This window comes from Plecotus auritus (assembly GCF_963455305.1).
Source record: "Plecotus auritus genome assembly, chromosome: 8".
Lineage (NCBI taxonomy): Eukaryota > Metazoa > Chordata > Mammalia > Chiroptera > Vespertilionidae > Plecotus > Plecotus auritus.
The window spans coordinates 2,397,006-2,422,325 of NC_137782.1; the positions used below are offsets into that span (position 1 = coordinate 2,397,006).

The 25,320-nt window shown below is 50.4% G+C and overlaps 1 protein-coding gene across 2 annotated transcripts; it reads right to left on the reverse strand.

Annotated features, from left to right (window-relative positions):
* Window positions 1-993: 993 nt before the first annotated feature.
* Window positions 994-17,347, reverse strand: AQP4 (aquaporin 4). Of its 2 annotated transcripts, none has more exons than XM_080682955.1 (5): window positions 17,090-17,347; window positions 12,362-12,776; window positions 9,737-9,901; window positions 9,373-9,453; window positions 994-5,661 (listed from the first exon to the last, which is right to left on the reverse strand). In XM_080682955.1, exons 1-5 carry the CDS (start codon window positions 17,125-17,127, stop codon window positions 5,383-5,385), a joined length of 978 nt encoding a protein of 325 aa, XP_080539081.1. In that variant the 5' UTR covers window positions 17,128-17,347; the 3' UTR covers window positions 994-5,382. The 2 variants fall into 2 exon arrangements, with proteins under 2 accessions (XP_080539081.1, XP_080539082.1); XM_080682956.1 differs by lacking the exon at window positions 17,090-17,347 and adding an exon at window positions 15,599-15,887.
* Between the last annotated feature and the right edge of the window lie 7,973 nt (window positions 17,348-25,320).

Below are 25,320 nucleotides of genomic sequence, written 5' to 3' on the forward strand. Positions count from 1 at the left end.
GGGTGAAGAGATAGAAAAACTAAAAAATAGTAAGAATTAATTTAGATGGCATATTGTTTTGGACATTTTCCAAGCAGGATAATGATCGAAAATCAGGCTGACATTTATATCTCTAGCCTCCCATGCTTGTTAAAATGCTTTTCTTCCTGAAATTCTCATTGAGCTAAATTTCATCTGACATCTGGCCACTGTATAAACATAGCCATGAAAACATGTCTTGTTGCCTGCACACTAGGTATAATGTCTTGTTGCCTGCACACTAGGTATACATTTTAGAAATCCGATGAGCGTTTCATTCCTTTTGTGCATGTTCCTTTTATCTTTCTTTGGTGTCTGAGCTCATTTCAGGCTCCTAACTGGAATTACAAGTATTCAGATATATAACCAGCGCCTGTATAACAGCAAAACCAACTAGACTGAAGTTAAGCGCTGTGTGGCATTTCCTGTTCATTGTGAGATGTTCCCTGAAGTGCTTTATTCATTCATGAAATGAGCATTTGTTAAGTGAAATGTCAGGCCTAGCGATCCATACTTAGTTTTATGAGATGCAACATGATTCGTGGAAATCAATAAATAATACAAAGTCTTGGCCCTCCAGGTGTTGAGAACTTAGGAGGGAAGACGGACCTACACAAACGATTGTCCTCTAATGTGACAAATGCGATAGAGAGGTTCATGTCCACCTGGCCCCTGAGGCATCATTTACTACTCGTTAATGGGTTGTACACAAGAATGATTGTCCCCAATCCTTCCCTGAGGGTCTATAGCCTCGAAAATGGAGGAGCCCTTCAAACCAAGGACTCAAGGGGGTAAGCCAGTACTCATGGCACCTATATTATCCATCTGCATAGGCAGGACCTAAGGATGGATCATCTACTTGGCATTTCCGCCTTCATTTGAGTCACAGTTGTTTGTCTTCGCTTTTAGACTCACTGTCATGATAGCTGATATTCTATGAATGAGTGAATTTTCAAACATCACCCAGCACCATGCTTACCGTTTAAAACATTAAAACGTTTATTTTCAAAAGCTTAGTATTACGAGATACAACATAATTCATGGGAATCAACCACAATGCTAATACTTTAATAGATTATCCCGAATATTAGACATTACAGTTTAAATCTCCTTAACATTAGCTCGAACGGTGGAATAACATTTCAGTTAATAAATGATTGTGCCTATAACCATATGTTCAGTTTCTTCTCACCAGTTTATCATGAATTACAATTCCATTGTGACTTGGGTCATAAACATGATAAACTATTGTTTATATATTTTCATAAATTGCCTGTGTATTTAATTAATCCCGAAGAGAATCTAGAAATATCTCCCAATGGGCTCTATAAATTAAGTACACTTTTTAGCTCTTGAATTTTAACATGCCCGGGTAACACTATAATGGCTCTTAAATTTACTTAAGTAATTATTCCACATGTTGTATAGAATTTATTTGATAATGTACTTTATAAGCTATAGTTATTTGTGAATGTGTGCAGCCACATGTTTTGGGCCCTGAATTAAAAGTCTTCTGGGAAGAAAAAGTATGGTCTTCAAAAGTTACTGCTGTTTCGAGGTGATCTACCACAATCCCACACAAAGAGCGAAAACGAGAGGCAAAGAACGTGTCTTGTTACACTTTCCAGAGTGACCACACCTTCCTGATACTGCTGATGCTCTAGACATACCGTGAGAGACAGAATTACCATTACTGTCAGGTCTAAAGCACTCTGACTTGGCATGTGCCACAGAGCTCATGATGAGAGTTTATATTGGCCTCAATGCTATTTGATAGGGGCTCTCTCGAGCCCCCAGTGCCCTCTTCAGTGGTCACAAAGGTGATTTCCTTGTCCAATGTTGACAGCAAGTGGGGATGATGGGACAGGTTGCAATAAAGGGGCTCACCAGAATCAGTTTCCCCCTTTGAACTTGCTCCTCTACTTTGGAATTTTCCTGTTCATGTTGGCGTTTAAACCAGTAAGTGAGTCTCCTGGTTTCAGGGTCCGAGAAGAATATTTTTTTTTCCAGAGTCAGACCTCTAGTAATGAATCAGACCGCTTAACGCCATCATCTATTTTATTCAGCTGTTTCTGTCCTTCTTGTAACATCTTCAAGGCTGAGCGGCAGCTCTAGCTAGCATCCATCAACTGCATGAGGACAATGGTCAGATCGCAGGAAGTGTAAGAATGAAGGAAAAGCCTCACACGGCAGAAGCAAAAAGCGGAGGGAATCTTAAAGGTAGGCATCTCCTTCGGGACCAGAGAATACTTCCTTCCAGGGTGGAAATTTAGGGCTCCTTGAAGAAAACGTTGTTCTTCAACAATGAAAGCATTCATTCCACATTCTGGGCCTCAGCTTGTTAGAAAAATCTCTGAAAACTTAAACAAACGATACCGCTCCCCCTCCCCCTCGGAACTCTCTGATAAACTGTGTACATGTCCAGGGTGGGGACCACCTTGCACTTTGGGGCGCTTGCCGCACTTCTCCGTAGGGAAGAGGCAGCTGGCATCGTTTCCCGGCTGGGTATAATTCATTCATGTCCTCCCAGTGCTTCCGCTCTGATCTCCTTTCTGGGTATCTGTCAGTGGGCTCTCCTGGGAGCAGCACGAGGCACTTCACGGACGAGAAGGGATGAAAGGAAAAAGCCCTGGTCTCCTCCTCGCACGCTGCCGGGATGCTTTGGAGCCACCACCACCAGGCACAGGCCCTGCTGCAGCGGTGTCATCAGGAAGGTACCACCTCGTTCCTTTTACGGGCGGAGCCTCAAGTGAGAATCAGGCCATGCTGTCTCATGGGCAGGGAGAAAGGGCGAAAGCTTTCAGGCCTCCAAAAAGGTAGGCTGCAAAGATATATCCCAGGGTGTGTACCCTTACATGACCTTCCCTTAGCAGTCCTTGGAATCATGCTTTTGTTAAACATAGAACAAAATAAAGATGAAGAGAAAATGATTCATATCCTGAGATAACAAATGAAATGTATATATTTTTATTCACTAACACGTGTTTTGAATACCTACTATGTGCCAGCCACTCTGTTTGCTGCTGGGAAACGAAGCACAAAGACATCACTGATGCTTTTTCTCAGCACTAACTTATTGAATGCTCTAACGGAAGTGAGTGGAAAAGAGGTAAGCCATGGCCGAGTAAAGTGATTCGGAGCCAATGAGCTGTCAGAGGCTGGGAAGATCTGCTTCGCGTGTCCTCCTTAGCCTCTTTTTGAACTGAGATGTTTGCAAATGATCTTTTGAGTGGAACCACCACCGATTTTAAGTCTTCAGTGGTGTATCACACACACATGTAGAAAGGCTGGTGTAAAGCATCCTTAGCATTGCATCTAGTTCCCATAGATGTTCTCAAACAGGAAGCAACCTGCATCACCCACAGAGGGTGTGGCTGGCCACACCCCTGAGAAAGGGGCCTGGGATTTGGCACCTGCTGTACAAAAATGCCAGTGGCCAGGCCGGCGTGGCTCAGTGGTTGAGCGGCGATCTATGAACCAGGAGGTCAGGGTTCGTTTCCGGTTAGGGCACATGCCATGTTGTGGGCTCGATCCCCAGAAGGGGGCGTGCAGGAAGCAGCCAATCAATGATTCTCTCTCATCATTGATGTTTCTACCGCTCCCTCTCCCTGCCTCTCTGACATCAATAAAAATGTATTTAAAAGGTGCCAGTGGCCTCCCGGGCACAGCACTGGGGTGATGGCTGCCTGGGAACCTCGCACATCACGTGTCACGTGCCTAGCCCCGAAGAGAATCAGGTTTAATAGTGGTCCATGATCTCCCGGCTCAGACACACGGCTGCCATTAGCGCTGAGATGTGGCGCACAGCTGGAACTGTGCGTGAGAGAAGAAAGCCCTTGACGTTCAGCTATTTACAAGCCATTCTTTGCAGTGATCGGATTTTGCTTCACGACTGGCTTTTGTTCAGTGGAAGTGCCGTTTGCAGCTCTCTGTCTAAGGGAAAGGCTAGCCCGCCCAGCTAAGATGCTAGAAACCGGGGCTTGCAGAGATCATTCTACCAACCGTAAGGCAAAGCAGTACAGGGGCAAACAAACTATTGTGACAAATAAACAAGTCAGTAATGAAAATACTTAAAAAATGTGTCGGGTTATGTACAGTATTCCTGCTAATGAAAGATTGGCCATCTACTCAGCTTTGAACACAGGATGCTCTGATGGCCTCACCCTTTTATTTCACGGCCACGCTGGTCCTTGTCTCTCATGCACTTCCATGCATTAAAACACCATTGCACCCACAGCGACCATAGTCAACGCATTCCATGAGAAGTGAGTCAGCATCAGAGGGCGGGACTAGGCAGGGCCAGTCCACACCTTCTTGAGTGGACAGAGCTTACTAGTCAACAAAAAGCCCAAACTCACCTATTATATTCTTGTTATCAAAAATATGTCTCAGCTAACGTTTATCTATCGATAACCAAAGTTACAAATGAACAAAACCCCTAGTTTTGCCAATAAATTAAAAAATATAAGCCAAGTTGTTAAGAGGTTAAAAGCTTAGCCTGTCATCCCCACGTGATGGGTTTGAGGCTGGGCACTGAAAACAGAACGGCTACCTGATACCAGAATTCAGATTCCCTCTTCCCGAGGTTTCTGTGTGATGGTTCTTTCCTCCCACCCTCGTGAATGAATCGGTTTGTCCTGAATCTCAACAGATGTCTCTTTACTATTTGGATGTTTGGTTGGGTAGAGCTAACACATATATAGGGTTTCTGAACATTCTTCCCACTTGTGGGTTTTAGTTCACATTGTCGTAGGCATGAGGAGGAGGAAGGAATATTATGGAGTTTGGGTTTAAAGTTTGGTATTAGAAATATGAAGGGAAATAATCCATTAGCAATGGCCCTTGGTGATGTACCCTTTTGCCGAGGTAGCTTGTAAGCAAGGGACCGCTCATAACAAGAGCCTGCTATACTTCCTCTCTGAGTGCGCATGACTCTGTGACACACTGGACTCTGCCATGGACCAGCTTGATTTAATGCAATAAATACTCAAATGAGAATCGATGATACCAACTTCCTGGTCGAGGAGGAATAAGCAGATAGGTTTGCCTACATTTTCTGTCAGGCAAGACTTAACCAGATCCTGATACGCACTTTAAATTGATTACTAATGAGTGGCAACTAGACACACTAGACGCCAAGTTGCTTTGGGGATACTTCTAAAAGATTTCTTTTTTTTTTAGATTTGGGATTCCCAGTGGGTTTCTTCCATTCCTCCTGAGTCAATAATGAAATACTTGTTAGCTAGACCGAGTACCATGACATGAAACATGCCTCGTTTATAACAAGTCTGTCTCCTTAATGGGTGGGAGGGCCTCTGAGGGCAGCTCTAAGGGCGCGTGTCTGCTTTCAGCGCCAGCTTCTAGTCATACCGAGGACAGCACTTCCCCCGACGGGTCTTTGCCCTTCTTCTCCTCGCCGCGGTCCATGTCGATCACGTGCACCACGCCGGGCTTGAGGATCAAGTCCTCGGCCTCTACCTGGCTCCGGTTGTCCTCCACCTCCATGTAGCTCCCCTTGGTTTGCTGAGCAGCTTTGCTGAAGGCTTCTTTGAGGCGACGCTTGAGTTCAACATCTGGGCAGAAGACGTACTCATACAGGCCACCAGCCAGGACAGCTCCTATTATGGGTCCAACCCAATATATCTGGGGAGAAGAGGGAGGAGTTAGAGAGCTCACGCAGAGAAAAACCATTCCTTGAACAACGCCCGCAGGTAGAATTTAGCTGGCTTACGTGAAGAGAGGGTCATGTGCGGGGCATGGGGCATGGGGCATTGTATGAAAAAGAGAAGAGCTGGACAGAATAAAGGAAAATACATCAAATCCATGTCAGAGATCCATCGTTAAATGACATTTGAACAGAAAACAAGAAAAGACAGTGTTTTCCTCGCATCAATGACGTTCTTTCCGTTTTCTGATGATCATTGAAGGTCAGGTAGCCCCTCCCTGGTGGGACTGCATAGGAAGCGGACCTAAGAACTCCTCAACTAACATGGAGAAAGGTTCTGGCGAGTGCTCTTCCCGTGTCCTTAATGCCATCTCACATGCTCTCTGCTACTCACTGTCACAGCACAGCTCTCCTCACCGGGAGCTGCAGTTGTCCAGCACAGCGCAATGCACGGCCCTCAGCTCCGTGCGTGTTGGCATCAGCGACTTCACTTCTTAAACCTCGATTTCCTCGCTGACAGAGCGGGCATTCTAATAACACACACCTCATGGGGTGCGGGATTAAATGGAAACGGATGGAAATTTAATTTCGTGCTTGTACATACTGAACGGTTCCGGTGGCACAGTAACCTGTTGCATTCCATGTTTCCGAGATGATTGACACCAGTAAGTCATCTCCATTTTTGCCACGTGTTGTCCCCCTCTAACATGTGGTGATGTGACTTAACTAAAAACCTCCTGGCTCCTCTGTTACTCTTCCTGCAGAGCGCCCGCTCGCCCTTCCTTCCCCGGTGACTTGGAGGAGAACCCTGCACGGATGCTGGTTAGCTGAGGATGTTAAGTCCACAGGGATGTTAATTCAATAAACGAAAGCTTTCATCATGTCACTGTTGTGTCTAGAATAAATTAAGTTTTGAGTTTGGGATAAACATCAACATCGGCTTTAGAGCATATGGAGGCTGTGGAACATTGGACGTGGGCTGCCCTAGCTGGTTTGGCTCGGTGGATAGAGCATTGGCCTGAGGACTAAAGGGTCCCAGGTTCGATTCCGGTCAAGGGCACATGCCCAGGTTGCAGGCTCGATCCCCAGTAGGGGGCGTGGAGGAGGCAGGTGATCAATGATTCTCTCTCATCATGGATGTTTCTATTCCCCTCTCCCTCTCTTCTTCTCTGAAACCAATAAAGAAATATTAAAAAATGTTTTTTTTTTTTTCTTTAAAGAGAGATTCACGTGGGCAACAGAAACCCCGTTTACTGGGCACTGTCTCTGAGCCAGCTGCACTTAGTACTTTTCTCATATCCACTCATTTAACGCCAACAATACTCTCTGAGCTAGATGTGATTATAACTTCCATTTGATCAGTAAGAAAACCACCTCTCTGAGAGGGTGAGAGACTTGCTTCAGAGTTCATGCCTGGCAACCCATTGAACTGGGATTTCAGGCCTGTCTGCATGCAAACCACTCTTTTGAGCTATTACTTTGTTTTCCACTGTACAGTCTTCTCATTTGAAAAAAAAAAAAAGTGATGAATGATTCTGGCTTAAAACCCTCTCTGAAATTAATATCAGCATCCTCACCCCAAAATCTAAAGAGAATTCAGACTTGAAGCTAAGGCTGAACACTACACTTAACGGGGGAAGAGGGTAGAGCGGTTACAAGAACCACGTTTCTCATCTCCAACATGAAAGAAACCCTGTGAGAGCTTACCTCGAAGGCTCTTTCCCAGGAGCCCTCCTCTGACTGTCTTTTCTCTTTGTTCCTTTGGTAAGATCTCCTGGGATGTATTTACTCCACCAGCTACAGTCCCACAGGGAGACTAGAGACGGCTACATAATCACCACACTTCTCCCAGAACACCTATGAACAAGGCCTCTAGCTGCATGCATGTGCTAAAAATGAACGGAGCTGAATTTCAAATGGCTACTTCAAAACAAAGTCTTAAAGTACGTTGTAAAAGCTATAAAGGAAAATAATTTCATTCTTAAAAATACAGAAAAGTATAAAAAAGAAAACTAAAACAATGCCATTATTATTTTGGTATTACTTCTAGTCTGTCTATCTATCTATCTATCTATCTATCTATCTATCTATCTATCTATCATCTATCTATCTATGTGCAGATATACTTTAACTTAGTTCTAAATTTCACACACCATTGGACATTCACTTTCAGTAGGGGTAGGTTTGTTATAAAATAACAGGAGAAACTTTGATTCAATCAACAAGCTAAGAATTTTCCTACTGTTTATATTACCACTAGTTTACCACACCTAACAAGTAATTAATAAAAACGTATTTTCATCTGCATTTTAAAGTCCTCATAAATGAAACTAACAGTTGTCATTTTTCTAAATTTTAATTATAAAAAATAGTTTGAATTTAATAGGTTAGGTTGAACTAAAAGTTGTGTCGTTTTCCTAAGACCTATATACTGTCCATAAAAAAATTTCCATTCCTGTCTGTGTGGCAACTAATATCAGTGGCAAACTAACCCGTCTGATGGGTAGTCTTGTTGAAAAGTCCTTGCCTGTCTCAGTCCTGACTCTTGCTTTTGAAGACCGACTCCAAGTTATTTCATGGTGTGGATTTCCTGTAAAAACTTGGTGTGCTTTTGTAGAACTGAATGCCCATCCTGGGCTGCCTTTTTTTCTCATTTGCAGTGTTTACTGTGGTTGAATGGTGTGGCTGGGCCAGTCACCACTCCGTGACCGAGACTAAAACACAAGTGACATTCTTTTATGTTCGCAAACGAAAAGTAGACTAGCCCTCACAACGTGTAAGTGACAATGAAAGTTAGCCCCGTGTGAGGCTGGCTTATGTCTCATATTTATATCGCTTTTTGTAAGTTAGTGTGTGAGTGGCCATCCAAGCTGCTACGTTATTCAGTCAAGGCAGTGGTCGGCAAACTGCGGCTCGCGAGCCACATGCGGCCTGCGGGCCGCGGTTTGCCGCTCTGTTGACTAATGAGTTTGCCGACCAGGGAGTTAAGGAATTAAAATTCCTCTTTGTAAGAAACAATTGAAGTGAAATTGGTGGTGATATTTAAAAGCGGGCACCACCGCTCTCCGGAAGCACTGCCAGGGCATCAGTAGGGACAGTAGGCACGGGGCTGAAAGCATGCCTTTTCTGAAAGTCAGTTATTTTTGCAGCTGCGGCTCCGGTGAGAACAGCGCAAACATTTGCACCGTTCATTCCTCGCCATCTGCAGTTCACATGCTTCCAACTTGCATGCTATTAATTGGGTTCATGCTTTTGGAAACAAAAACGATAACTATTTTTGCTATGGGCAGTGCTTCTAAGCATTTCATTCTTCTCCTTCATCTTCTTTTTGCAAGTCTATTTTCTATTATTGCCAGGAAGGCTTTACTTTCAATTATTTAAAAACCATCTTCTCTCCACTGTCCTCATTTTAACTGGTTCCACATAGGCAACCTCCATGTGCAATGCATTCTGCTGTAGTCTGTCAGATACAGTGCCCAGAGCAGCAATTAAAAAAAAAAAAAAGACTATTACTGAGGCTCAGGGCAGATATAAGATGAGATGTTTTGCAACGGATCCGTGCTAGTCTCTCTTATGAAAAATGTAATCAGTAGGAGGTCAAGGTTGGGAGGAAGTATGAGAAACCAGTGAGAAAAATAATGAAAAAAACACAGAGCTCCATGGGTAACTGTCCTCAACATGATAGTTACCCAGTGGTTTTCCCAATTTCCCATGATGACCGCGGGTCCGAAGGATCGGGCGGGGTTCATGCTGGCACCAGTGTAATTGATCTGCAGGGAAAAAGAAACCAACTTCAGACTTTGCTGAAACAGGTCTACGGACAGGTCTCCTTCAGTGAGATTTGCTACCATTTGCGATGCTAACTGAGAACCGTCAAGATGCTCGCTGCCACATCAACAGTCTCGTGGAAAAGCTGGTAAAATAATCACCGGGAAGGGACAGACATGGCTGCAGTGTAAAGGGCCACGGCTGTAAAACACAACATTTTCCGGCCAGCTCTAGGGCGAGGCTAAATGAAATGGATCAATTATTCAAATGGACTTGGAAACTTACTGCAAATAAATGTCCAATTGCAACAGAAAATCCAATGGCTAAAGCGATTGAACCGGTGACATCAGTCCGTTTGGAATCACAGCTGGCAAAAATAGTAAACACCAGCTGAAATGTAATGATCAGCTCCACCAGGAGACCGTGGCCCGCAGTGAGATTCCCATGAACCTAGAAAGAGAAGAATACTCTGTCTGAGCCGAAGCAAGAATTCATTTTCTATGGCGACGCAGCATTGTGAAAGGCATATTTCATCCGTGTAAAAGCAATGGTGGGCATATGATTTCACTTATATGTAGACTCTACAGAACAAAAGAGAAACAGACTCATAGACACAGAGAAGAGAACAGACTGATGGTTGACAGTGGAGGGTGTGAGGACTGGGTGAAATGGTGAATGGATTAAGAAGCATAAACTGGTAGTTTCTGAATAGTCACAGAGATCTAAATGATAGCCCAGGGAATAGAGTCAATAATCTATACTAATAAAAGACTGGACATCTTCTGGACGGCTTCTGGATGTCCTTCTGGACAAAGCCACGGTGGCGGGGGCCGAGGCAGAGGTAGTTAGGGGTGATCAGTCCAGCAGGGGAGAGCAGTTAGGGGCGATCAGGCCAGCAGGGGAGAGCAGTTAGGGGGATCAGGCCAGCAGGGGAGAGCAGTTATGGGCAATCAGGCAGGCAGGCACAGAGGTTAGGGGTATTCACGCAGGCAGGGGAGCAGTTAGGAGCATCAGGCAGGCAGGCAGAGTGGTTAGGGACCATCAGGCAGGGAGCCAGGTGAGCGGTTAAGAGCCAGCAGTCCCGGATTGCAAGAGGGATGTCCGACTGCCGGTTTAGGCCCGATCCCAACTCTGGTCCTGAATTGGAGAGGGTGCAGGCTGGGCTGAGGGACCCGCCCTCCCCCCACCCCCTGCACAAATTTCATGCACAGGGCCTCTAGTCTATAATAATAAAAGCATAATATACTAATTAGACCGGACAGCCGAACGACCTTTCTGATGTCCTTCTGGATGACCTTCCGGATGAAGCCAGGGCTGCGAGGGCCGAGCCTCTTGCACAGATTTCGTGCATCGGGCCTCTAGTGTTGTAATAACTATGTAAGGTGCCAGGTGGGTACTTGAAATACAAGGGGGGGTACTACTCTGCAAAGTACATGACTGTCTAACTACTACGCTGTACACCTGAAACTAGTACAAAAGAATATTGAATGGAAACTGTGATAAAAAACAACAATCGATGGCTGAGTCTTCTATTCCACTACCAATTGAGACACTGCTCCCAGCCCCCACAAAAGAAGGCACGAATCTCCACTCATTTTGGGCAATCACAGGTAATTCATTACTCTTACAATGACCAAGCAGGGGTTTGTGCTGAATGTTTTTTTCTACAAGGGAAGCAAAATGTGCCACTGCTCTACTTAACTTATAAAAGAGTTTCTTGAGAGTCTTGTAATTTTATAAGGAAATGATTAAATTCATTAATTAGATTTAAATTAATTCATATGTATTTCAATTAAAGTTTAAACGGTGTGTGCGTACGTTTTAAATCCACTCTGGTGCTGAGCTAAGACATGATAATCCTAAATCAGCTAAGAGCCAAGTTAGGTTCAAATGCCAATGTACTTTTTTAAGTGTGATCCTTAACACAGATCATTTAAAATTTCACAAATACGGCAAGAAACAAATTATTTCTTCTGCTAGCGAACCAACAAATCTATATATATAAAAGCCTAAATGACTGGAACAACCGGTTGCTATGATGCGCACCGTGGCCGGCCAACCAGCCTGATCAGGGGTGGGGCCAGCCGACCAACCTCCTGCGTCCCCTCCTGGGGCCAGCTGGCTGGACCTCACCTGTGCACGAATTTGTGCACCAGGCCTCTAGTAATGGTAATAAAAGTGTCTTATGCTAAATATATAGCTGGTGTAGTCACTGGGGTGGGAGAGAGAGAGGGAAAAACCAACACAATTCTTGTGCCACCGAGACAGTAATATTCAAGTTACTTAACAGCAAACAAGGATTTCACATGGATACATGCAACGTTGCCAGAATCAGCTTTCAAGTTCATCAAGAATCATCAGAAATGCCCTGAGAATAAATTAGCCATTTTAGGAAGGTCTCTCAGGCCCCCAGGGCATCATTGAGTAGAGTCCGCAAAAAGCTTGAAGTCCTAGTTTAAAAATAAGAGCGAATGGTGTACATTTTCACCATGGAATACGATGCAGCAGTGAAAAAGAAGGCTCTCTTACCTCTGAGACAGCATGGAGGGACCTGGTATTGTGCTAAGTGAAACAAGTCAGTCAGAGAAAGACAAGTATCACATGATCTCACTCAGATGTGGAATCTAATGAACAAAATAAACAGACGAGCAGGGTGGATCCAGAGACATGGAACAGAGCGCGGAATCTCAGAGGGAAGTCAGGGGTGGGTGGGAGGTAATCAACCAAAGACCACGTATGCATAGATGCACAACCCATGGACACAGACAATAGGGTGCTGAAGGCCTGGGGTGGGGGGTGGGGGCAGGCTGGAGGGGGTCCCTGGGGGAAGGAAAGGGGGACACATGTGATACTTTCCACAATAAAAATTAAAAAAACAAACAAAATAAAACGAAGAGCTGAAGAGGCTACCGTGGTGACCCCCAGGCCGCCCACCACGCCGGGCGGGGTGACGAGGTAGAGGATGCCGGCCCCGAGGACGGCGCCCAGGCACTGGGCCGCGATGTAGAAGACAGACTTGGCGAGGCTCAGTTTCCGGGTGCACACCATGGCCACGGTCACGGCGGGGTTGATGTGGCCGCCGCTGATGTGGCCGAAGCACTGCACCATCGTGGCGATGCTGAGGCCAAAGCAAAGGGAGATGAGGACCATGTCCACGGGCAGGGGCTTCTCGGCGCCGCCCCAGTTGATGGTGGAGCCCAGGCCGAGCAGCACAAAGATGAGCATCGCCAGGAACTCGGCCGTGACCGCCTTCCAGAAAGCCTGGGTCCAGACCCCGTGGAAGGCCGTCATGACGCTCTGTCTTCCGCACCAAGGCCCGCACTTGCTGGAAAGCAAACGAAACCGGCGTCAGGAGCTACGCCGCCTGGGTTCAAGAACTCAGGGGGCCCCGGGCCCGCGGGCTTGTTCCACGGTGGGGAGCCCCCCGGGTTACAGGCCACCAAGACTGCTTCCGGGAAATCCCTGCCATTGAGTAATTGTCCCCTAAACCAACGCTCAATAGATTGTTGTCCGGGTCTCCTTCGATTTGATATTAAAAGATCCTCCAGTTTCACTGGCAAAGGATCAGCATTGTCACTGGAAAGGCAGACGTGGACTCTACATCAAGGCCCTGAAGGAATGGAGAGGAAGATGCATTGCCTTTGCGGTTCGTGGCCCCGAGCAAGTTTTAAGTGTCACTGGGCCTTTCTCGGTCGTTTATATTTCGAGCAAAAAGCAATAAAGCAGGGAGGCCGTCCTCAGGTGTGCAGTTTATCGCTCAGGTGGCATTCTGCAAATGGATTGGAGCCTCGGATTGGGGGGCTGCTGGGCAGCTGGAACGCTGAGGTCTGTCTTTGAGGAAGGCAGGCTCCATGGGGGAGGGGATCCCTGGTGACAGGCAGGGGCGTTGGATCCCCAGGGCTCAGAAGAGCAGGGACCCCCTCCTGCTCCCCAGCCCGAAAGAGTGGCCCCAGGGGCGCTGAGCACAACTCCTGTCCAGAGGCTGGGACCCCGACCCTGACGGTCAACCTCAGGATCCCGGGAGCCTCTCCAAGGCCAGGACAGGGAGAGCGGCCACCATGGGCGGTGCCCAGCTCAGGGGTGGTGCCCAGGGTCAGGGGTGGTGTCCAGGGTCAGGGGTGGTGCCCAGGGTCAGGGGTGGTGTCCAGGGTCAGGGGTGGTGCCCAGGGTCAGGGGTGGTGTCCAGGATCAGGGGTGGTGTCCAGGCTCAGGGGTGGTGTCCAGGGTCAGGGGTGGTGTCCAGGCTCAGGGGTGGTGTCCAGGGTCAGGGGTGGTGCCCAGGCTCAGGGGTGGTGTCCAGGGTCAGGGGTGGTGTCCAGGATCAGGGGTGGTGTCCAGGGTCAGGGGTGGTGTCCAGGGTCAGGGGTGGTGTCCAGGATCAGGGGTGGTGTCCAGGGTCAGGGGTGGTGTCCAGGCTCAGGGGTGGTGCCCAGGCTCAGGGGTGGTGCCCAGGGTCAGGGGTGGTGCCCAGGGTCAGGGGTGGTGCCCAGGCTCAGGGGTGGTGCCCAGGCTCAGGGGTGGTGTCCAGGGTCAGGGGTGGTGTCCAGGATCAGGGGTGGTGTCCAGGCTCAGGGGTGGTGTCCAGGGTCAGGGGTGGTGTCCAGGCTCAGGGGTGGTGTCCAGGGTCAGGGGTGGTGTCCAGGGTCAGGGGTGGTGTCCAGGATCAGGGGTGGTGCCCAGGGTGGTGCCAGGCTCAGGGATGGTGTTCAGGATCAGGGGTGGTGCCCAGGCTCAGGGGTTGTGCCCAGGGTCAGGGGTGGTGCCCAGGGTCAGGGGTGGTGTCCAGGGTCAGGGGCGGCCCAGGCTCAGGGGTGGTGTCCAGGGTCAGGGGTGGTGCCCAGGGTCAGGGGTGGTGTCCAGGGTCAGGGGTGGTGTCCAGGCTCAGGGGTGGTGTCCAGGGTCAGGGGTGGTGTCCAGGCTCAGGGGTGGTGCCAGGCTCAGGGGTGGTGCCAGGGTCTGGGGTGGTGCCCAGGGTCAGGGGTGGTGCCCAGGCTCAGGGGTTGTGCCCAGGGTCAGTGGTGGTGCCCAGTCTCAGGGGTGGTGCCCAGGTGGACACACAGAGCTGCCATCTTCTCAGAGCCCCCACCTCCCGCGTCCCAGGTGGCCCAGCAGCCCCGCCCCCCGGGAATGCTGCGCCCTGGCCTGCTCTTGCAGGGTTAGGGGACAGTCCCTCCTTGTGCTGGACCTTCTCAGCCCTGATGTTCCCTTCAGATAAACTCCCAAAGGGATCCGGAGGCTGGTCCATGCCAGGGGCGCCCCAGGCACCCTGCCCACCTCCAGGGGCAGCCCAGGGCAGACAGCCAGGGAGGCGGAGCTTGGGGGCCAGGGAGGGCGAGGGACCCCAGGCCCTGCAAGCACAGCCTCAGAGGGAAGAGGTTTCTCTGGAGGCTCCTGGTGGCCCCTTCTTCTGCTCGGCCCTGGAGGACAACATGGGGGCCTCCCCTGGGGGCGCTCCTGTGCTGGTGGGGTGAGGGGTGAGGGACGGTGGGAGCAGAAAGACAGCTTTGGGAGTGAAGACACCCCCTTCCCGGGATGGGCCCTCCTCTCCCTGCCTGCAGACCTCTGAGCTGGGGAGACGGGGCTTGGGGACAGGAAGCCAGCCTCATCCTGAGAGAAATGACTAGGACCCCCCCTTGGGGGGAAATCACCCCACGTCTCCATTTTTCAAGGCTTTTGCCCTTATTCTTTGCTGTTTTAGCAGCAAGAACGAAGGTATGGCGAGCAGGTAGCAGACTCCAATCTCAGGGGCCTGAGAAGTTAGGCCAGGAGGTCAAGTGCCTGAACAGCTGCGGGTACGGACACTTCCTGAGATGCTGAGGGAACCCCCCCCCCCCACCTCCACACCATCACTCGGGGTCCCCAGGAGCCAAAGGGCCATGGGAACTCAACCTTGACCTTCAGGAGCTCAACTCAGCCTCTGGTCTGACATGGGGCCTCCCTGCAGAGTTGGAAAGAGACCCCCATTTCCTGCCCAAGCCCAGGAGGCTCCAGGGGGAGGGGACAGCCCGCTGCCCAGTGAATCCTCTGAGTGAATCCTAATTACAAAAACCCAGCGGGGAGCCAGGACCGCACACTCCCCGGAGGCGGAGAAACTAGGGACAAAGCAGCCTGGGAACTGGCCGGGAGGCGCCCTGGGAGAGACCTTACCAGTTCCCCAGGGGGAGAGGGCAGACAGCTCACACATGGGAAGAGGGAGGGGGAGGCCTCTGTGCTCACGGCAGCCGGGCCGCCCTATGGCCAGGGGCAAGGTGCTGCACCTGCCGCTCCTCCCTCCTCCGTGGCCGGAGTCCCTGGGAAAGAGGAAGCCACAGAGCAGAAGCCGAGGACCCAGCGGGCAGGTCCCCTTCAGCAGCCACGGCCACGGGTCACCAGAGAGGCGGGCCCGGGAGAGGCCGCCCACTGCTGCACCCCTCTTCCCTCACCTCCTCCAGCCCCCCCTTCTCTCTCCCTGCCCATCCCTCAGCCCCTCTCCCTGCCCATCCCTCAGCCCCTCTCCCTGCCCATCCCTCAGCCCCTCTCCCTGCCCATCCCTCAGGCCCTCTCTCTGCCCATCATCCCTCAGCCTCTCTCCCTGCCCATCCCTCAGCCCCTCTCCCTGCCCATCCCTCAGCCTCTCTCCCTGCCCATCCCTCAGCCCCTCTCCCTGCCCATCCCTCAGCCCCTCTCCCTGCCCATCCCTCAGCCCCTCTCTCTGCCCATCCCTCAGCCCCTCTCTCTGCCCATCCCTCAGCCCCTCTCTCCCTGCCCATCCCTCAGCCCCTCTCCCTGCCCATCCCTCAGCCCCTCTCCCTGCCCATCCCTCAGCCCCTCTCCCTGCCCATCCCTCAGCCCCTCTCCCTGCCCAGCCCTCAGCCCCTCTCCCCGCTCATCCCTCAGCCCCTCTCCCTGCCCATCCCTCAGCCCCTCTCCCTGCCCAGCCCTCAGCCTCTCTCCCTGCTCAGCCCTCAGGCATCCATCCACCTCTCCAGGGACCTAATTTCAGAAACTCAGCTGCTCTTTCAGCTTTAAATTTTCATCAGAAAAAAAAAATAGCCACAAAAACCAAACAGAGAAATAAACTCCTTAAGGGTGCATTTAGCTTTCTTCAGAAAACCCACGAGTCTGATCCCCCCCAGGGCCGAGCGACCGGCCGCCCCAACTTTCCTGGCAGCGCACGCATACCTGTGGCCTCAGCAGCTCCCCCAGCGGCCCGAGCCTCCCGCAGCCGTCAGAGTCCCCCCTCCCCCCGCACAGAAACGGAGCAACACCATTTGTTTTGCTTCTTTTGCGCCAGAACAAAGGGGCTCGGCTCGCTGGTGCGCCCAGCCCGATGGCTGGCAAGGGGCGCGTTGCTGTCTGGCGAACACCCTGCCGGCCTGCTCCAGGCGGCTGAGCCTCTGAGTGACCATTTTGCCGATCAGAAATGCTGCCCGCAGCCCCACCTCCGGAGGGTCACACTCCCGGCTGCCCCAGGTCTCCACCCTGCACCCCTTTCCCGCAGCCCTCTCCGGCCGGGGACACGCTCAGGGCTCAGACCTCAGTAAGCCCCGCTCTCCCGCTTCCCCTGGATTCTGCGGGGACGGCACAGGTCCCCCATAAGGCAGCCCACCCCCATCTGCTGGCCCAGCATTGTGCCCCTTGAGGCAAAGCAGGACTCACCCCCACCGCCTGGCTGCGGGTCTGGGTCTGTCACTCATGCCTTCCCCCTCCGAGTGCGCGCTCAGGCCCGCCCGCCGCTCCCAGCGCCCGGAGTCGGATTACGGCCCCCGGTCTGATTGGGCTGGCAGCGCAGGGCGAGTCTGCCCATGTGGCAATCGCCCAGGGCCGTTCGCCCCGGACAGACGTTCTCTCCCCATCCCTGGGGACACGGGCGCTCGGGAACACAGCACGCCGATGCTGTTTCTTTAGCTGGCCGTTGGACGAGGCCTCCCCCAAATCGTTGTCTGCGCTCTCCCCCCCCTGCCCCCCCCAAAGACATGGTCGGCTGTGGGTTTGCAGTTGAAATTGGGCAACTCTGAGAACACGGATGGGCACCATCCGGCCGTGGAGGTGAACTGAGAGGCCGCAGCGCAAACTAGCCGGGGCGTTGGTGGGGTGTGTGAGCTGAGAGGTAACTGACCGCAGTCTGTCTGCACCTGGGCGGCACCGGAACGGATGATGACAGCGAGTAAGGCAAAGCAGGAGCTAGGACGTCTCGGGGTGCTGACCTGGTGGCCCCATTACTAACAGCCGTTGGGCAGGAAGTAGCAAAGGAAAACATAGACGTTGGATGGGGACAGTTATTGGGAGCTGCAGGTGAATGGAACTTGAGTCTCCAGGGGTCCTCAAACTTTTTAGACGGGGGGCCAGTTCACTGTCCCTCAGACGGTTGGAGGGCCGGACTATAGTTTAAAAAAAAAACTATGAACAAATTCCTATGCGCACTGCGGGCCCGGGACAAGTCGGCTGCTAAGCAGGACAGGCAGCGGCCCCCGGCGGGCCGGATCCATGTCCTCGGCGGGCGGCATGTGGCCCGTGGGCCGTCGTTTGAGGACGCCTGTAGAACGTGAGGACAGGACTGTCTGCGTCATTTGTGGAGCCCGTGCCATCACCCAGGCTGCGTGGCCCTGAGGGCATCTCGGCCAAAGGTGCTGGTGAGGTGTCAGGGCCGAGGATGGCGGGCGCGCTCCTGACCGGGTTCTGCACGTGGGCCTCAGGGGCCGCCAATCGGACCCTCGTCCCCCTCTCCTGGTGAGTCAGTCACCGCTGGCCCCTCCAGGGCCCTCTTATTTTATAGGAGTCAATCACTCACTCTTCAATAACACACTGAGCATTTAGGAATGTCTGCTCAACCCGACAACGAGATGACAACTCCCATCTCTCGAGGGGACCTTCCCCATCCTGGCCCCGCCTCTCCGTCTGGTTCCAATCCGAGTCTATTTCAGGGGGAGGCGTGGGAAGGAGTGAAGCCCGGGGTCACGGTCAAACCCGCGGGGGCCCTGCTCCCCAGGGCTGCTGGCTGCGGGGCCTTTGCTTAGTTAGGTGCACTCTCTGCAGGCCCCGGCTCATTAGCAGGCTCCCCACGCCAGGCAGTTCCCGGCACCGGGTCACAAAGTGCCAGCAGCACTTGGCTCCCGCGGTTTCTCAGACCCTCTCCCTTTCTTCGGGCTGGCGGGTCGCCGCCCTGGCGGGAGGTGTCACAGTCCAGTTCCTAAGGATGGCCGTTCCAGTCCAGGGCAGGGCCACCCTCCTTGGCACCAGCTCTTACACGGATTAGTGCGCTCAGCAGGGGGCTGATGGTGACCGGGGATTAACCCCTCACCCACGGGAGGTAGTTTTTCTCACTGGGCGGGACCTACTGTCCTTCTCAGGCCCCAGGTGCTAGAAGGGATCCTTCTGTTGCACCTGTGCCATCGCCCGCTAGGTGCCTGGCGTTTCTCTGGGCGAGGGGCACAGGATTGTCCGTGGTGAGGCGCTCAGGATGTGATGATGGAAGAAGGCAGCCGTAATGAGTTTGTGGTGATGGTGGGGATGAGACGGGTGGGGAGCCTGTCGAATATTCACGGTAGTGTCTAAGTCAGGGGTGGGCAAACTTTTTGACTCGAGGGCCACAGTGGGTTCTTAAACTGGACCGGAGGGCCGGAACAAAAGCATGGATGGAGTGTTTGTGTGAACTAATATAAATTCAGAGTAAAGGAGCGGAGGGGAGAGCAAGAGAACCGGATAGAACAGCCGGATCCGGCCCGCGGGCCGTAGTTTGCCCACGGCTGGTCTAAGTGGATCTGCTTTGAAGTGTCCTGGGCCAAGAGCCAAATGCTGTTTGGAATCTAAAATGTTTTCTCTCCCCTTGGTGACCTTGGAAGGACCCAATTCACTTAGAAATAGAATAACAACGTACTGGTGCAATCTCGACCTCTCGCCGAGGAGTCCTGCGCTCTTCGGGGCGGATGGCAGCCGGGGGTGCTGACTTCAGATCAGCCCTTTGGGTCAGGCCAGCTGTGAGAGTTGGGGTGAGTAGCCTTGTGAAGCCGTGGCTCAGGAACATGTGAGGAAAAATGAAAGACGGTAAATGAAAGTTACGACAATGCTCAGCAGGAAGTAGCTGACCGGCAGAGTTCCGGATTTTTAAACTCCTCACACCATGCCGCTCTCCTTTGGTGCTGACGTGCGTCTTCGGGGGTTTGTGGACTCTCCCCCACCTTTGCCCTCAGCACCTTGACCTCTTCCTCCTGTGTTCAGAGAGTGAAAACTGAAACACAGCCCTGGCAGTGCCAGCAGGGCCTCCTCCCGGACGGGAAGTGCCCCAGGCTGGTGGGGGCAGAGTCAGTGGCAACTCATAAATCTCATTTTGCTTTTCACGAACGGCAGCATCATGAACCCCCCTAGAGCCCTTACATATCAGCATGTTCATTGAAAACAAACACATAAACACAACAGCAACTGCAGGGGCCGCCACCACCACCACCACCACCATCAGCAGCTCATGGCCACCAACCAAGGACTGTAACGGTGGCTTTGTTCTTTTATCAAAGAGGCGTTGCCTTATGATAATTCAGAGTGGTTTCCAGAAGCATAGTTCCCCACCCAGAGAGTAATATAAAAATAACAATCTAAAAACAGCAAGGAACCAGGTGGTGGACCTAGCTTCCCATTCTTCAGTGAGGTGCATCTGATGAGACCTTCTCAAAGACCCCCTAAATCCTTTCACTGGACCCCTGTCCCGCCCCCAGCCCCGTGGATCCAGGTCTTCCCCGGTTGGTATAGCAGCACATTTTCCTTGATTTGGATCCAGGCGGCCTCTGCTTCGGCGGGGAGCTGTACTCCGCTGACATTTAAGGCAGGAATTCCCTGGGAAAATAGTCAAGAGATTCTTTTGGTGCTGCTGGCAGGGCCCCAAAGGGTTTAGGGTTCCCCTCTCTAGGCAAATGGGAAGGGAGCGAGGGAGGGAGGGGAGAGAAACAGAAGGACTTTATTGAGTGACTGTATTTCATCTGGAGCTTGTACAAAAAAAGCAGAAATGTGGTGAGATGACTGGATACGTTTCTTACCCTTATCTCTTACCCAGCTACCATGACAGTCCAGAACTGGGCTGGGTGTTTTAAAGGCTGTTTAGACATCCATAGTAAAAAAAAAAAAAAAAAAAAAAAAAAAAAAAAAAAAAAAAAAAAAAAAAAAAAGGAACATCTGCAATACTTTCAACAATAAAGATAATTAAATAAATCAGTTATCTAGGTAGCAAAGAACTTTGGGGTCTAAGGGGTTGGGCCAAAATGTTTGAAATGGTCAATAATTGAAGTATAATCTGTAGTAGCAACCATTCCAAAATTTAACTTAAATGTGAACACTTCAAATTTGAACCCTTCCCATCAAGGGCAGAGCCACCCTCATTGGCACTAGCTCACATACTTATTAGTACGAATGAAGGCCCTTTCCAAGAGAAGAGCAGAAATGGTCATAATCTGTGACTCTCAGCAGTCAAGTCAGACAAACCTTCTCTTGCTTCTTTCCTACTTCACCTTCTCTAAACTCTTTGTAATGCCGGTTACCTTGATCCGGCATCTAGAAGGGTTCAGGAATCTGGAGAAGGCGCTGTGTGTAAATTAAATAAGAGTCCAGAGAAGAAACATAATTTTGCAAGGCATTTGGGAGGCCAGAGGAGCTTGGCTGAAGAAACCAAGTTCTCTCTTGTCTCAGGACCCCTTGCTATTTATTAACACATATTGTCCTAAGGCAAGGTAGATATACACATCAAAGGGTAAGGTTCGGTATACAGAATCCATTGTCAGATTGGAAGCATTACCTCCGGCTTTTCAGGTGTTTGGCCAGGAGGAGGCAATAACATGTAGATTAAGATGCTTTTAGCTGTCTGGCAAGCAAAGCAATCAATTTATGCATTCTTTTCAGGTTTGGGGAAATGCCCTCAGCCATCTCCAGATGATTCAGCCCTGCTGACATGCTGGAATTGGCTTCTGGCATCTGTACTTCCGGTTTCACACATGCAGAAGAAATCAACATCCGAAAAACTCACGGGGCCTCTTAGAGGTGACAAGCCTCATGGATGGTTTCACCTGCCTGCCTGTCCTCATCTCCAGCTGGCCCTGGGCCCGCATGCCTGTGGAAGGGACCAGTCATTGTCATGGCCATGCCTTCTCAGCTCCCACCTTTAAAAAGTCAACTAGGGGTTCCTTTCATCGTTCATGCTTCTCCCTTTGCCACACGATCTCTGATTCATTTTTAAACAGTCACCATCATTGACCTCCAGCTTGGAACCTGCCCATTGCAAACTTGCTAGACTCTAGTCGCTTAAAAATCCCACGGCAACCTGTGATCCTATGTGATTCTCTACAGTTGTAACCAGGTAATGCATCTGGACCATTCACTACTGTTCTGATGCTAAATTGGTCCCCCTTGTTCGATATAAACTGAAACTGTGGGCTACATATGTCTTACCTTTCTTACAGTAATGCTGCTGCTGCTGCTGCTAATGATGATAAAAGTGACACAATACCATTGTGCTGTGGAAGGAGAAACGACAAGAGACTGCAGTCTTCACTTTATCACTGAACTGTTAGTGGCTGTGGTCCACGTGGCCTCCTTGAGCCCAGTTTCCTCATCTGTGAAATGGAAGGGAGTGCTTTCTCTCTACTCTCTTTTTCAAAGTCATGGCAAGTCCAGATGCCCTCGTCACTCCATTCTGGATCTGGAGCCCATCTTATTTGGTTGTGTAGTACTCTAGTTCCCCAGACCTCCCCACGGAATTGTTCCCAGCATGCTGGCACCACTGCTCACTTGTCTAACGCTATCACTAGTCTGTAATCGCAATAAGAGTGGGCATCTTCGTGATTAATTAGTCTTAGTAATGGTAAGGACTTAGTCTTAGTAATTAACTGCTGCATTCCCCGTACCTAGCATAGATCCAAGACACATTTTAAAGAAAAGAACACTGCTGTGGAATCAACAAACAAGTGAGTGAGGCTCAAACAGGGTCATATTAGCAGAAGTGCTTTCTTTGAAAACAGAATTAATAAATGCAAACAATGATGATGCTGATGCTTATGATACACAGGACATGCCATTGTAAGTCAAGAAACCTATCCGTGACAAACCTCAAAAAAAGCCATGTGGTCTTGATCTTATTTCCCCATCGACAGAAGGAAATGATGCCCTTTCTAGCTCAGGCCAGAAGGAGCCAGCCTCTGGGAAACGTGAGGCTGGGACTTTGGAGGAAAGCCAGCGAGGGGAGGACCACGCTGTCAGTTCTCCATGCGTGTCTCCGCTAGCGCCCCCCAATGCCTCTGTTGATGGGCAGACAAGGCCATCGGTTCTATAGGGGTCAGTTCTGTAAGCTGAGAGGTGGAAGAGCCAGACAAGGAATGTGTAGCTTTCTCTACTGAGCTCTCCTGCACCCAGCATTCGCCAGATTTCTACCACTTCTTTTCCACCGCCACCACTTTCATCCTACCTAAATGAACTGCTCCCCATGATTTTATAATATGTACATACTTAAAACCAATTCATACTTTTTCATAGCATCGATCTATGCAACAATATCACCAGCATGATATGCTAATTAGATTTTAATTTTTAAGATATAATTTATCAGTTGTGTTGTGGGAGAGACTATTCTAAGAAACTATAAAAGGGAGAAGGATGGAGGTGTGCTGTGATTTTATTTTATTTTATTGCTAGAGGCCTGATGCAAGAAATCTGTGCAAGAGTAGGCCCTCGTAGCCCCAGCTTCGTCCGGAAGGTTGTCCAGATGGTCATTCCACTGTTCGGCCGTTCGGTTGATTTGCATATTACGCTTTTTTATCATGATAGATTTTTTTTGGAGGACATTTTATTATCTAAGGCACATAGGTCGTGGGCTTTGCTTCACACAGACTTCCATCAAGTGCAATGAAAAAAATATTTTATTTTTTATTACTTTATTTACCATTTTCATTATTTTGCTAACACTTTATTTATTGTCTTTTTGCCTAAGATTTTTATGACGCGTGTTACGTTAGTATATCACTTTCAGAAGTCTCCTGGCGTGCCTTCTGGGTATCTGTTGCCTCCATGAAGAGGAGAGACACTCCTTGGAGACGGAGGTAAGGAAGAGAAGGATCTGGAAGGCAATGCCTTATGTCAAGAGGGAATGAGAAAGGGAGGAAAATAAAGATTTGTGTGTCTCTCATTTGAAGGTGGTGAGAAATGGTCAGCCCTCGAGGCTACTCAGATCAAGGAGTGTTTGATGGAGCAGCACAGAAATCGTTACAGAATTAATTACTTTGGAGCCAAGGATTTGCATTTTTCAAGTGGAAGGCGCACGCTCTGAGGTCCACTGGTAGCTAGTATGCAGATCGGAGAATGATCTGAGCCACGGCAGTCCTGTCCTTGGGCCCAGGCGATGGCCCCTGCCCTGCGCCCTGCTTTAGGGGGCTCTGTCCCTCCTCTGGGAGCTCTGGCTCCTTGGACCCACCAAGCCCCTCTAGGCCGCACACCTCATATCCCGGACTCTCAGACTCTCTCCTTTCAGCAAGGGCTGGCCTCTTCTGTATTCCTCTCCCCAGCTGGGCCACACTGCTGAAGGTCATTGAGACATTGGACGGGTTTGGGGCTGTTTTGAAATATTTTAGATGCAGCCTGTTTAGAAGCAGGTTTGTAAACAAGGGGGTCACCTAAAACCCCTCTCTATGTTTAGGGATGCGAAATTAAGCTTGGTGCATACATTTTTTTGTTAGTTTTGCTTTAGACGTCTACTGATAGAAAAGTGAGGGTTTAAGCCAGGGGTGGGCAAACTTTTTGACTCGAGGGCCACAATGGGTTCTTAAACTGGACCGGAGGGCCGGAACAAAAGCATGGATGGAGTGTTTGTGTGAACTAATATAAATTCAAAGTAAAGGAGCGGAGGGGAGAGCAAGAGAACCGGATAGAACAGCTGGATCCGGCCCGTGGGCCGTAGTTTGCCCACGGCTGATTTAAGCTCATGTTTAGTCTCATTACTGTATTTAGAATCGAGAAAACAAATTTTCAAACAAAACAGTTTGGCTACCTGTGCTGTGGTCCAGAACTGTGGCTGTCTGTGGCAATGTTTCCTTTATCAGGTGAAAAAACAAACTCAACCCAGATGGGGCTAGCCTTCCATTTGGATAAGATTTGGGAACCTGGCCACACCAGGCAAGGAATCTGTTCTCATGTCCGGAAGCTCTCAACGCGCGGTTGGAATAACTAACTCAGTCTTACGTTCAGAGGCTTCTGGAAAGAGGGTGCGGACGTTAGCCCGCCTGGCGGGCTTGTTTGTGGGTGGAGGCCGATGACAATTCCGACTCCCAGGAGTGCGAGGGCCTGTCACACAGAGCAAACTTCCCTTTCAGTTACTACAATCACTTCTCCCACGGCCTCAAAGCAGAGGCCCCTCGGAGGCCTCTGAAAGCAATTTCCCCTTTATATCTGGAAAAAGGACACATGGCCCTGGTTGCTTGTACAGAAGAGCTGGTCTCCAGCTGTTTGCGGCTCTGCCCGGATCTCCTGCCCCTGCGACCCAGGATCCCGTGATCCTCTGCTCTGCTTGAGTGTCCAGTGGATCCCCATGTGTGCGGCAGTGACAGAGGTGGAGTGAACCCGTGATGTAGGCGGGGAGGTTCTTGCCCTGGTGCTGGTGCTGACTTGATTGTCCTGATTCCTTTGACAATTTGGTTGTTTGGCAGATTGTAAGATTGAGCAAAAATGGCTTTTATACGCATTGACTTCAGAGAGGAAGGGAGCGGGAGAGAGAGATAGAAACATCAATGATGAGAGAGAATCATGGATGGGCTGCTTCCCGCATGCCGCATACTGGGGATCCAGCCCAAAACCTGGGCATGTGCCCTGACCGGGAATTGAACCATGGCCTCCTGGGTCATAGGTTCACACTCAACCACTGAGCC

Coding starts and splice junctions, on each gene's coding strand:
- AQP4 (XM_080682955.1), bottom strand. CDS start 17,127: ATGAGTGACAGACCCAGACCCGCAGCCAGGCGGTGGGG. Junction 9,902..12,361: donor GCGGCCTGGGGGTCACCACG/GTAGCCTCTTCA, acceptor TTCTCTTTCTAG/GTTCATGGGAATCTCACTGC. Junction 9,454..9,736: donor CAATTGGACATTTATTTGCA/GTAAGTTTCCAA, acceptor TTTTCCCTGCAG/ATCAATTACACTGGTGCCAG.